Source organism: Electrona antarctica, assembly GCF_951216825.1.
Source record: "Electrona antarctica genome assembly, chromosome: 1".
In the NCBI taxonomy this organism is placed as follows: Eukaryota; Metazoa; Chordata; class Actinopteri; order Myctophiformes; family Myctophidae; genus Electrona; species Electrona antarctica.
Window position 1 is genome coordinate 26,925,009 of NC_136806.1, and position 12,752 is coordinate 26,937,760.

Sequence of the window (12,752 nt, forward strand, 5' to 3'; positions counted from 1 at the left end):
ATAGCTATATTTTTGTACACACTACACATTAGCCTATAGATGTTCTAAGTTTTGTAGATATATATTCTATTTCTAATCCAAATTCCTGTTCTGGTCTTGAGAGAATGTATATTTTTGTACACATTTAGATATCCACACCCCTTTAGCTCTTTGTGATATAAAAGCAGCACTTTTGTGATTTGTATTGGCTGGCTATATTGATCTTGTCAATAAAAATACTGATTATTTGGTAAATTCTCATGTTCTTTTCATTTATTTACAATTAGTTCTGAATGCAAGAGTTGTTTGTATAGCAGGGAACCAATAGGCCTAAATTAATCGGAAAGCAGACAATAAACTGACACTGAAAAGATGGGATTGTTCTGATGGCCCCTAAGGGGTTATTCACATCACGTGCACAATAAAAGTCAGGTGACAACTTTGGTCATCAACTGAATGAATATATGAATAAATACATAGCCTACATAAATATCATGTCAGTGGCAAAAATATTGATAAAACCTACATGACAAGCCTGATGACAGTAGCCTGATGTTTATACAGGCTACTGTACAGCCTACATGCATTATATAGGATTAGTGTGTGTGTGTGTGTGTGTGTGTGTGTGTGTGTGTGTGCGCACACACAGTCAACCACATTTCCACGTGACATTTTCCACGTGACCTGTCACCTCAAAATGGCAGCCTTCATGCAGCTCTTGACGTTGGGTTCTTGAGGCTTTAACATTTAAAATAATTGTATTGAAATGTAGACAAAATCTAGTAGCCCCTTTCGGAACCCTGTATAGGCTTATTTATTTTTATTATTTTTGGGGGATGGATGCATCATGCAAGCAATAGGATGGATGCCGTCACCGCGTCTTAATCCCAAATACAAAAATATGGTTCCGAATGCAGCCCTTTTGTGATGCACTTGTGATGCAATATAATGCATATTACGCAATATTGACAGTAACATCCAACATCCTGACTCCTGAGACTGCATTTAGCAGTTTAGATCTGCAGCAGCTCCATGATGTCTCCATCATCCGTACAGAATAGATAGACACAGACAGACAACTCACTTTGTTTTAGACGCTCTGGCGTGAGATGGAAATGTTTTTTTATTGGTGTGTGGCGCCCTCTAGTGGCTGCCTTCCTCTTCCTTTGCCATCGATGCCCTGAAAACAAAACGCCTGCGGTCTCCGAGGCTATTGAAGCCCAGGAGCGGTCTGTCAGTGTCAATGATGGAAGTATACTCATATTGTTTTACTTACTTATAACTCACGGGTTCTTAGCAAAGCTTCTGGTTTATTTAATGCATACAAATCAGGACCTAGACCAGTCAAGAGTTTGGACACACCTTCCATTCAATGGTTAATAGTTAATTTTCCAATGTGATCAATGGTTGTTTTTGTCTTTTTTCTCTATTAGGGTCTAGAATAGATTATTAGCCTACTGAACACATTAAAACAGTAAAACCCCACTGCCCAGCCCACATCCATACTACACTCCTTTATCAGCAAAAAATAAATAAATAAAAAGTAAGCCAGACAGTTACTGCAAAATACATTTATTAGTTACAATGTTAATACAGTGCTACTAGTATTCCTAGTAGTAATAATATGCTATTTCATCACAGCTACGTATGTGGACTATAAAAGCACAGCTTACATCCCATAATATAGTTCTGTAGACACAGCTAAATGCTCTATACACGCTAGTGTGAAGGTTCTTTAATTTAAAAAAAACAGTGGTTCTCAAATATTTTCATGTCAAGGACACCCACATTATTAATGTATTTGGCTGTATTTGGACCCCCATCTGAAACTATTTTGTGCCAGGGAGTCAGGGACACCAACACAAGATTTTGTGTTGGTTCACAAATATTCAAAAATTTCCACATTATGTTCCCAAATATTTCAAATGTTATACATTTAAACATAATAGTAATAGCGCATAGATTGGCTATTTTATCCAATGTATATAGTGTTAAAGTAGTTAAACTCATTTGAGTGCTACATTAACTAATTTAGCCGAGGACCCCACACCCCTGGGGGTCCCCGGGGCCAGCTTTGAGAACCACCGCTTTTAAACAATACTCATTGAGACAAATCTCCATGTTTTGTTCCAGTTACTGTTTTAGTCCACCCAAATCCTATCAAGATTTGAATTGATCAACCTCATCGATCACCTATCAATATCCCGCAGTCTCAACATTGTATCTTTGAACCACTTGAGCCCCAGCATGTCTATTCTGGGGTGAACTTTTGCCAAAAATAGCAGACCGGCTATGTGATGTAGATCGGCTATTGTTGGCGAAGAGATTTGGTGAGGAAGAAAGCGGTCTAAGTACAGTTGTAAATCCAGTTCTCTAGACTAGAGGGTTTCAGTGTTGAGGATTATAGAGATGGACATGGAGTCATCAAAACTTCTAAAGGGTTTAAAGGTTTTCATGACAAGGACCCCTAAATTGATACATAGTCGTCCACAGACCCACACCTGAAAATATTTGGTGCCAAGGTCCCCCTTAAGAGGAGGGGTAAACACAAACATAGAAGACAAAAGTGAGGACGCAAATTGTAATTGGCTGGAATGAGATGATGTATGATGATAAGAGTGCTCCTCACTTCACACAGGTGTGTTTTTTGGATTAGATTAAAGCTCTACTATGTAACTTCTTTTAGTGAATACAATGTTATTTTGTCCCATATGTTGCAGAGGTAGGACACATACAATGTTTTGCAAGTACAAGTAGTTTCAACTTATCTCAAGTCAAGAGAGGGCTCAAGTCAAGTCAAGTCACAAGTCATAGGCGTTGCAGTCCAAGTCTAAAGTATTTTTTATTTATTTGACCAAGTAAGTCTAATGTCATCAAATTTGTTACTTGTGTGTATCAAATGGGGGTCTGTGGACTAATGCATATCAAACTGGGGTCCTTGAAATTAAAGCGGTTGAGAATAAGAGAGAGAGGGGGGGGGGGGGGGGGGGGCTCACAGGCTCATAGGTATGAAAGTAGTTAGCACTGACACTTCCACCAGTTATGAAACAACATTACAGTTATAAAACATATCCTTTGGGATGTCTGCTGTACTTTACGTCAGCGGTCCCAACATATTCTGCAACAAAACCTCAAGTGTTCGCGGCCCACTAAACACGCATGTTGTAATGATCAATCAATCGATTGGTTGGAAACAACAACAACAAGAGGTTGGGAACCACTGCTGTTAAGTAGACCTGGAAGGTCACAGACTGGAGACTACATTTAATACTTACACACTACTACTACTCCACAAATGTCATTTTCACTTGCAATTAAAACTCTGTACAGTTAATAAACATATTAGGTTTAGAGACTTTGCAGACAGTTCATGTAATGTTCTGTCTGTAATTGCAGAAGAGCGCATAAAAAAATATGCCAGACCAAGCCAAACGTACAGTCTGTCAGTTTGTTGTACTCAAGTAGAAAATAGAGAAAGAGAAAAATACTCTTGGTATGGAAAGTTAAGTATCAACCAATACACAAATACTGATTGTAACAGCTAATGTGGATAAAATACATCAAAGCACATGTATGCTGAGAGAACAGTAATGATACGGACCTGTGTAGACAACACTGAATATCATAATATTAATATATATACTGTAATCATGTACACAAGCCTATTGATGGCACTTTTCATCTGCACACTACATTTTGACTTTTATGTGCAGACAACTTACAGCAGTGGTGGACAGTAACTAAGTACATTTACTTGAGTACTGTACTTAAATAAATTCTTTGAGTAAATGCACTTTTTTTGAGTAGCTATTTGTTTTATGTTTGGAAACTTATGACTATACTTATATGCCTATACTTATGGCAACTACATTTCAATGACAAATATTGTACTTTTGACTCCACTACATGTCTAGGAAAAATACATTGTGAATTAACCACTTATAGGCACTAAAAAGGTGAAAATAGCCGATCTACACGCTCACCACGCATCGTGAGCTTTACTAAAACAAATTCCTTAGAAAAAGCGGGCGCATCTACCTTGACATAGTAAGTGACCCCCCTCCCCTAACGCAGGCCGGTTAATTAGTTAATTAAGTGTCATGATTGAACCATGTTTATTACTGTACGTGAGAGAATGTTACGAATAAGTGCTTTCCCAGCTAATAACATTATAATACAAGCATAGTATATAAAAAGAAAATCTCTCCATTCAGTAAAATGCTGAACCTTTGAAAGGATAATGCAGATTTCAAATGTGGTATGCTAACTATTAACCCACCTAAAAGAAAAAGGAAAACAAAAACAGGCTTATAAGGACAAAATAAATGAACCCGGAAAAGACAAATTCAATCACAACAAACCGCCTTAGAAGAAAGCTTTTCCACAGTCATTTGTCCAGTGTGTTACCTGTCTGATTACATCACTGTCCGATGTGATGTCATCACTGTCCAGTGTGATACCTGTTTGATTACATCACTGTCCGCTGTGATGTCATCACTGTCCAGTGTGATACCTGTTTTTGTGTAACCTGGCATCATCAGGCTCTCCACACGGGCGGGAGCCTGGTTTTCATTCAGAACTGGCCTGTGTGTGTGTGTGTGTGTGTGTGTGTGTGTGTGTGTGTGTGTGTTCTAGAAAGTGGTTCTGGTTGCAGCCACCTCGTTTCTAATCCTCCACCTGATTGCCGAATGGATTCGTCTAGTCTCGCGAACCGCACTACTAGTTGGAATAAAACATGGGCTGCTATACCAAACGATTACTATAGTACTATACCATTATTAAACGAAACGATTATACTGATTATGACGCCAGATCTGGCCGAGGAGAATCATTCAGGGAGGAGCACAGGCACATCACTCGCTTGGTTTCCACCCTAGCTTCCGCCTTCCTGGTGACGCACAGTTATCTGCTCTAGAACAGATCAGAAAACAGACTTGTGTTTGTAAACATCACTACTGTCCGGTGTGATGTCATTACTGTCCGGTATGATGTCATCACCGCCCACGTGTCCCACACACTGGACCACCTCGTTACATCTTCAAGATGACCACTGGTCCAGAATACTGACGCGCCCATTTGGCTAGTGAATGGCCAACTGTGTCTATGACTATAGTGTATGTGAGGGGGTTAGTAAACAGTCATATAGCACTGTGTTTTCAGCTTGTAGATCGCTGGTATAAGTATAAGTTCAGAGTTCTGGGTTCCCAGAACTCAAGGTTAGTACCACCTCCTGAGCAGGGCCAAAATTAGGTTCTGAGAACCATATCTGAAACCCAGCCGTAGCGTCAGGTCAGGGAAACACATCCTGAATCCGTGGAATAAATTGCTCAACACGGTTCACTTAGTTCTTGTAGTCGGAAAAAAAAGCCTCAAGTCTCAGGGTGAATCCCAGGCTCCTTTAACACTGGCTGGTCTTTTCTGGGCAGGTGAATCGGTCCTGGACTGCACCGCCCTGCTTCTCCCTGCTGGGATCACTCTTTTCCTTGGTGGTGCTTTTCTTGCTGCTGCTGACGGGACTCTGCAGGTGGCGCTGTCGTTCCACGCTGTGCCACATGCCATATCCGAAATAGATCAGGAAGCCTGATGGACGAGAGAATGGTTACTATACCATCAATATCTAAGACAATATTAACAACGTAACTGAAACTGAACATTTAACCACTATAACAGTGTCTGTCTGTGTGTCTGTCTGTTAGCAAGGCGGCTGCTCTGAAGATTATGACAAAGTCAAGGCCACAGTCAAGGTCTTTTAGCACAGTGGTTCTAAAATATATTCACGCCAAAGAAAGGACCCCCGATAGCGATGGTATGCAACATAGGTCATCATGAGCAGGGTTAGAACCGACCACTGCCAGTCCACTCACCCACTGCCATCCACACAGAGAAGCGTATCCAGGTGTCTCCACTGAGTTGCACCATCAGGTAAATGTTGACAAAGACACTCACGATGGGCAGGAACGGTAGGAGGGGAACCTGTGGGTGGATGTTTGGAAAAATATATTATCATTACATCAACGATATGACAATATAAATATCAAGATATTAGCACTAGAAGAGCACCTCCAACAACTGTGATTGTGTTATCTAGATTGTATTAACAATATTCTACCATAGAGTTGTGTTATTTATATTGTATTAACATAGTCTACAGAGATTTGTTAAAATATCACAAACTAGATAAGTGCGTCCCTATGAGTGAAGGTCTCTGTCAAGGAGGGTGGCCTACTGGCCTACCCAAGACTGGCAGACTATGCAAGTCAGTGATAGCCAATTGGAATGTAATATGGAATATCTGACTGATACATCTAGATCACATGATTCCAGAAGGTTTGGGCAAAATCTGTAGGAGTATTAGTAAAAAGTATGTTTTAAAGAAAATGAAAAATAGCGTATTACGTATTAGGTTTTTGTCTCTGTTTAAGCTTTGAGCGCCTATTTTCACTAGTTTGAAAATAAACTAAAGTTGTCCTTTAATGAATAAACCGAAGAACATCATATTACACATTGAGAAAGTATATATCAGTACAGGAAGCCAGTACGCACCATGAAGGAGACCTTCTTCTTGGTCTGAGGCTGCCTGCAGATGAGGGCAATACAGCCGCTGAAGATGATCACACACACCGCCAACGCTGCCAGGATCCACACCTCCAGACCCAGGATACAGTAAGGATGGTATGTGGTCAGATAACTGATCACACACACCGCTGTCACTGTGGAAGGTTACAACACATAATACAGTATGTTACATCAAAGGACACGTTGTGGGTTTGTACTTTGTAGATTGGCTATTTTAGCTATTTCTCAACCTTTTCTGGATCATTCAGGGTCCACTTGAAAATCTTTTTGGCTGCCGTGTTAAGTGGCCAGATGCAGTGGCGTGCACATAGAGCACCCCTGCCCTTTTCCCTCTGGACAAATACCGGTGGACCATGGTGACATTGATCAATTTGGATAAAAAGCTTCCAATATATTATTTAGGCCCCAAAATCTATAAATCTCACACTATTAAGGCAACCAGCCGGTTCCACGCGCTGCACAAGGTGCCCTTTTTTCACTTGAGCACCTGCCCCTCTAAATGTCTGTGCACGCCACTGGCCAGATGGATGCCTGGGCCGCGTGTATTTTCAGAGCATATTTATCTTAATGATCGATCAATCGATTGTGTTCCGGCTTAGATCAATGGAAATAATGCAGCATCACAAAGAAAACTGCTTTAGTCAAGGTTTAAAATAAATAATACAGTCTCTTATTATATTTCTTATATTAATATAAGAATTGACTCCAGTCAATTAAGTATAATAGTATTTCAACGGTTAACCACTAAAGCCCAGCATCCCTATTGTGGGGAAAGCTTTCATGAAAAATAGCAGATCGACAAGCTCACAATGTGTTGCGTTGCAAACTTGTGACGCATATAGGGTTGGGAACCTTTAGGATTTTAACAATTCTGGTTCCTTAACGATGTCCTCTTAACGGTTCCCTTAAATGATTCCTATAGGGGGTTCCAATGGACCCTTACAGGTCTGAGAGAAATGAAGATGTTTGAGAACCACTGGTATAGTAATTGTATAGCAGACGTCAAGTCCACATACCGGCCAGCTCTGACATTGTGATGAAAAATGGTTCCACAAACGGTTCAAAATATGATGGAACCGATTCTGGTTCTTCAATCTCAGAACCAGGTCTGAAATAAATCCGGTTCCGGGTCCCAACCCTAATTGTGAGCTTGCCGATTGGCTATATGTGACAAAAGCTTTCCCCACAATAACAGAAAACTGAAAATACAGAGCCCTGAGGGACTCTAGTCAAGCAGGGTTTATTTCTGTGGTTAAGGATGCTAGGAGATGATTGGTGTTGCGCACCCAGCACGCAGACGAGGTAGTTGACCAGCGAGGAGGAGTGTTCTGACGGCGCAAGGGGCGGGTTGAGGATGGACTGTAGGGCGGAGCCTCCGTCCTTCATCATATTGAGGTGCGACTCGGACTCGGTCAGGTCCGACTCGCCCACGCCAGACGCCAGGAAGTCCTTCTCTCCGTTGCAGCTCCGCTTCTCCATGGTGCTATGGTATCCATCGGGCTGATACCTGGAGGTTCATAATGTACACACTAAATTACTGTATATTCTTAGCGGTTATTTTATCGACTACTTTTTGGATAAATTGTTGGGTTTTTTTGCCATTTTTTTTAATATATCAAGGAATCAACGGGAAGAAAAGTATTTTATAATCAACTAAATCAGTTATTTTGATTAACCACTTAAGCCCTATTTAATAATTTGTTGCACAACACTGTCGCTACAAAATTGCAGATCAACAAGTTCACAATGTCTAGTCTTGTGGATCTGCTAGTTTGGCTATTTAAAATAAACTAGACCGGTGCTGTAGAGCACCGACTCGGTAACGATGGAAGTTGGAAATCCATGCCCCACACGGCTATCGACACCGGGCACTGCACTCCCTGTGGTGGTGTGGAACGGGTGGAATTTGAAGTCGGTGGGGCGAACAGTTCTCGAGTTACGTGGATTACAAACGTACACAGTACGTGCGGTGCCCGTTGGGCACTGGCCTACTTGGAACGATGCAAGTGGCCAGCTCCATATATGGAGATATAGGGTGATCAGATCCAGAGCCTGGGCAGAGGCCTTTTGTGATGGTTCTGGACAACTGTGGGTCCGACCGACTCGACACCAGGCACTGCACTCCCTGTGGGGGTGTGGAACGCCTGTGTCGAATTTGAAGTCGGTGGGGTGAACGGTTCTCGAGTTACCTGGGTTACAGACATACATGGTGTATTTATAGTTAGATCAGCGGTGCCCGTTTGGCACTGGCCTACTTGGAACGATGCAAGTTGGAAATGCATTCCAATCCCCACCCCGTTAATGTCTGTGTCCCGTTTATGCGCATATATGGAGTTCATTGTCAGGCATGCCCAAATATGGAGTCTATATGCAGATGTCAGAATGATGTCAGAACACGCCAGCTCCATATATGGAGGACCCGTTCCACCCATCTGTCTGTGTCCCTTTTATGCCCATACGGTATATGGAGATTTCTGTATCTGGCCCATATATGGAGATTTTTGTATCTGTCTCTCTGTGTCCCTTTATTCCTACTGTATATATGTCGTTCTGTGTCAGGCTTGCCCAAATATGGAGTGTTGTAATGTCAGAACAGGCCAACATGCCCAAATATGGAGTGTTGTGATGTCAGAACAGGCCAGCTCCATATATTGTATGGAGCCTGGGAAGGGGCCCTGTCCAGAGCCCGGGCAGAGGCCTTTTGTGGCGGTTCTGGACAACCTTGGGTCCGACCGACTTGACATCGGGCACTGCACTCCCTGTGGGTGTGTGGAACTTTGAATTTGAAGTCGGTGGGGCGAACGGTTCTCAAGTTATGTGCATTACAGCAGTACACACGTACAGACAGACGTACAGACAGACAGAGACGTGGTGCATTTATAGATAGATATAGACATGAGAGATTTATTTTATTCTGATTGAGCTGTCATTCTGGATTCTGAATAAGTGGAATAATAGAGTCCATGTGAAAGCAGTCACACAGAGAGGTGCTGTTGAGCAGAGGTTAAACTGGGTCAGCTCATAAACATGTCAACAGGAACCTAAGCGGTGGTGCAGTTGGCTGTGGTCAACAGTCAGAACAGACATGTGGGTCTATTTCTCCCAGAGGTGGAGTAAATACAGGCATTAGTGCTGTGGAAAGCACCTCAGCCTTCGTACAAAGACAGCATTGAGCACCGTTACGTCACAAACATGATGCAATAGAGCAACGCAATAAACTCATTGTGTCAATTCAGAAGCTCCTTCACTTCTTTTTTGACCTGTATAATTTAATCTCTTTAAAATGATGCAGTCATCCAAAGACCGGTGTCTAGTGTCTTCAGGCCAAGGACCCCTTAGCCGAGAGAAAGACAAAGCAGGGACCCGCACTACATATTTTCTAATATTGTGTTGCATATTATTTTTGAGGGCCACAGTCTATAGAATGAGCATACACACAGTCTACATTGACCCACCTGAGAATGAGTACACACACAGCGACCAAGGAGTAGGCCAGCAGTGTTCCAATAGACATCATGTCCACCAGGGCTTTCAGGTCAAACAGGAAAGCCATAATAGCTGTAAGCAAGGAGGGATAAAATACAACGTTTAGCACACAACATAATTTGTAAAAATGCATTATTACAAGCATCAACACATTAAGGTCACTGTCAGGGGAAAACCTTGTACGTCCAAAACTACTTTCCAGGAAATGTAAAAAAAGTTATTAAAGTTGTTAATTATTTTCTTTAGCTTTTAATTGGTTCAATATGTATACAAACCCACAGACGCACTTAACCACTTTAAACCTGGTGTGGCTTTTTTGGGCATGCCATTATGGGCAAAGTTTATCCAAAGGTTTCTCTTTCAACTCTTTCAAAGTAGCGGAAATGGCCGATGTACAAGTTCACAAGGTGTTGACATGTTGTGAGCTTGTAAGATTGGCTATTTTCTCTACATTTATGTGACACTGTATAAAATATGGCCTTAATTCATGAAAAACAAAAACATAAAAGGTATGTTATGGAGGTAAATGGTTTCTTCCAGACAGCAACGATATGGTAGACAATGAAAATATTATAGACGACGAGTCTGTGTTAAACCACATCACATAATTTCACAAATAACAGGCAATAGAACTCATTATAATTTCATAACTCATTATAATTTCATCTCACATATATGATGACACAACAATTATAATCAGAATTACCTTTTTTTATTCATTATTGGTGTATCCACTGAAGTAGTGCCCATTCAAACTAAAAAGCAATGGATTATTTTTTATTTGTATTATTAAATCATGATTAAGCTGGTGACAGATTATAAATCTTCTTGGTTAATGTGTGTTGTTTTCTTTATATAGTCGCCGTCGGGTGAAATTTGGAAACCTTGTATCTTCACATTTCAAATGGGATTTTGTGGTTTTGTGGAAAATAACCAATCTACAAGCTCACAACGTGTTGCATCGTGGCACGTTGTAAGCTTGTAGCTTGCAGATGTCAGTGGGTTTAAAATATATCTAACCAATGAACAGTATTTAACACACGTTCTTTCTTTCCATTTCTTGGAAAGTAACGGTTTTGGACATACAAGATTTCCGCCCGGCATCGTCGATGTGTAAAACATGTAACATTGAGGTTACACTATGTCAGTGGATTCACCGCGCACCAGGTGCACATTAGATTGCATACAGACAGACATGTTGTAACTTGTTATATAGTCGACACACACAAGAAAAACATTCCCAGGGTGTGATTATGAAAACTGTGTTTTCTATATCAACACCTGACAACCAGCACGCTTCAAACACTCACACCAGTCCTGTGTCCACTAGTGTAACAACCCTGTGGAGAGACCTCTCTAGTCCGGAGTCTTTCATCTCTTGGGACCCAAAAGGTACATTTTACTGTCTCTATCCGGGACCCAAACTTACAGAAATACCCAATTATTTAACCACTGATGCCCTAATTAAAAAAAAATACATATATATAGTGGAGGGAAAAAAGCAGATCTTGTTGGACTTGTAGATAGATTTTCACTATTTAAAAAGGTAAGTAGGCAACCCGGCAAGGAAAACCAGAGGTTTTGCATTATAGTTTTTCTGTTTTTCTATAGTTCATTCTGTTTCTGAAATTATTTTGAAAAATGTTAGGTAAAAGTTTTTTTCTGTAAAATCATATATATTTGATCTATTTAGTAGGACGCACGCACGCACGCACGCACGCACGCACGCACGCACGCACGCACGCACGCACACACACACACACACACACACACACACACACACACACACACACACACACACACACACACACACACACACACACACACACACACACACACACACACACACACACACACACACACACACACACACACACACACACACACACACACACACACACACACACACACACACACACACTCTCTGTCCAGGCTGTGTTCCTCCTGTTGTTAGCATCTGCTAACATCAAAGTGTGTATCTGACCGCAGCCTCTCCGGACCGGATGCCCTCAACACAGTGGGCACAGCCTCTCCGGACCGGATGCCCTCAACACAGTGGGCACAGCCTCTCCGGACCGGATGCCCTCAACACAGTGGGCACAGCGTGACCACATGATCCCACCAGCCTCTCCGGACCGGATGCCCTCAACACAGTGGGCACAGCGTGACCACATGATCCCACCAGCAAATGTTTCATCTTAGAGCTGGAGCGCAGAAACCTCTTATCTCCATATTCTAACTTTTTGTGTTTGTTTATAAATGAATGCTCTACTTGATCATACTACGGTGTCACAGGATAAAGTAATTAAAAGTAGCAGATCTATAAGCTCAAAACATAGCACGAAGCAACATGTCTTGAGATTGTAGATCTGCTACATTTGCTATTTTTGAATTTGAATCCTGAAAAGTAAAAGTATTGGACATACAAGGTTTCCACCTGAGAGAGATAATATGTTTTTCATTGTAATACCATGTAGCTTATATGTTTTTATCTTCAAAGGGCTACAGTATACAGCTCATTCCTATTCACATAATATTGTCAGATAGTGATTGATGTTAAAGGTGCTGAAAGTAATATGTTAAAAATAATTGTTAAATAGCTATTTATTCCCTTACTTAGTTAGTAATCATTGCCACTTCTCTGTATGTAAATATAGATACAGTTTCAGACATGTGTGACATGTGTGTATGATGAACTAGGGCATTAATAC

At 41.3% G+C, this 12,752-nt stretch overlaps 1 protein-coding gene across 1 annotated transcript in view; it reads right to left on the reverse strand.

Annotated features, from left to right (window-relative positions):
• Positions 1-5,146: 5,146 nt before the first annotated feature.
• slc7a2 (solute carrier family 7 member 2) overlaps positions 5,147-12,752 on the reverse strand; it is a gene marked incomplete at its 5' end in the record, with an annotated part of 17,515 nt that continues 9,909 nt past the window's right edge. Inside the window, 5 exons of the mRNA XM_079503029.1 lie at positions 5,147-5,559; positions 5,844-5,952; positions 6,523-6,689; positions 7,842-8,062; positions 10,011-10,113. Of these exons, the coding sequence (XP_079359155.1) occupies positions 5,378-5,559; positions 5,844-5,952; positions 6,523-6,689; positions 7,842-8,062; positions 10,011-10,113 (782 nt within the window). The 3' untranslated portion in view covers positions 5,147-5,377. The remainder of the gene's footprint in view (positions 5,560-5,843; positions 5,953-6,522; positions 6,690-7,841; positions 8,063-10,010; positions 10,114-12,752) is intronic.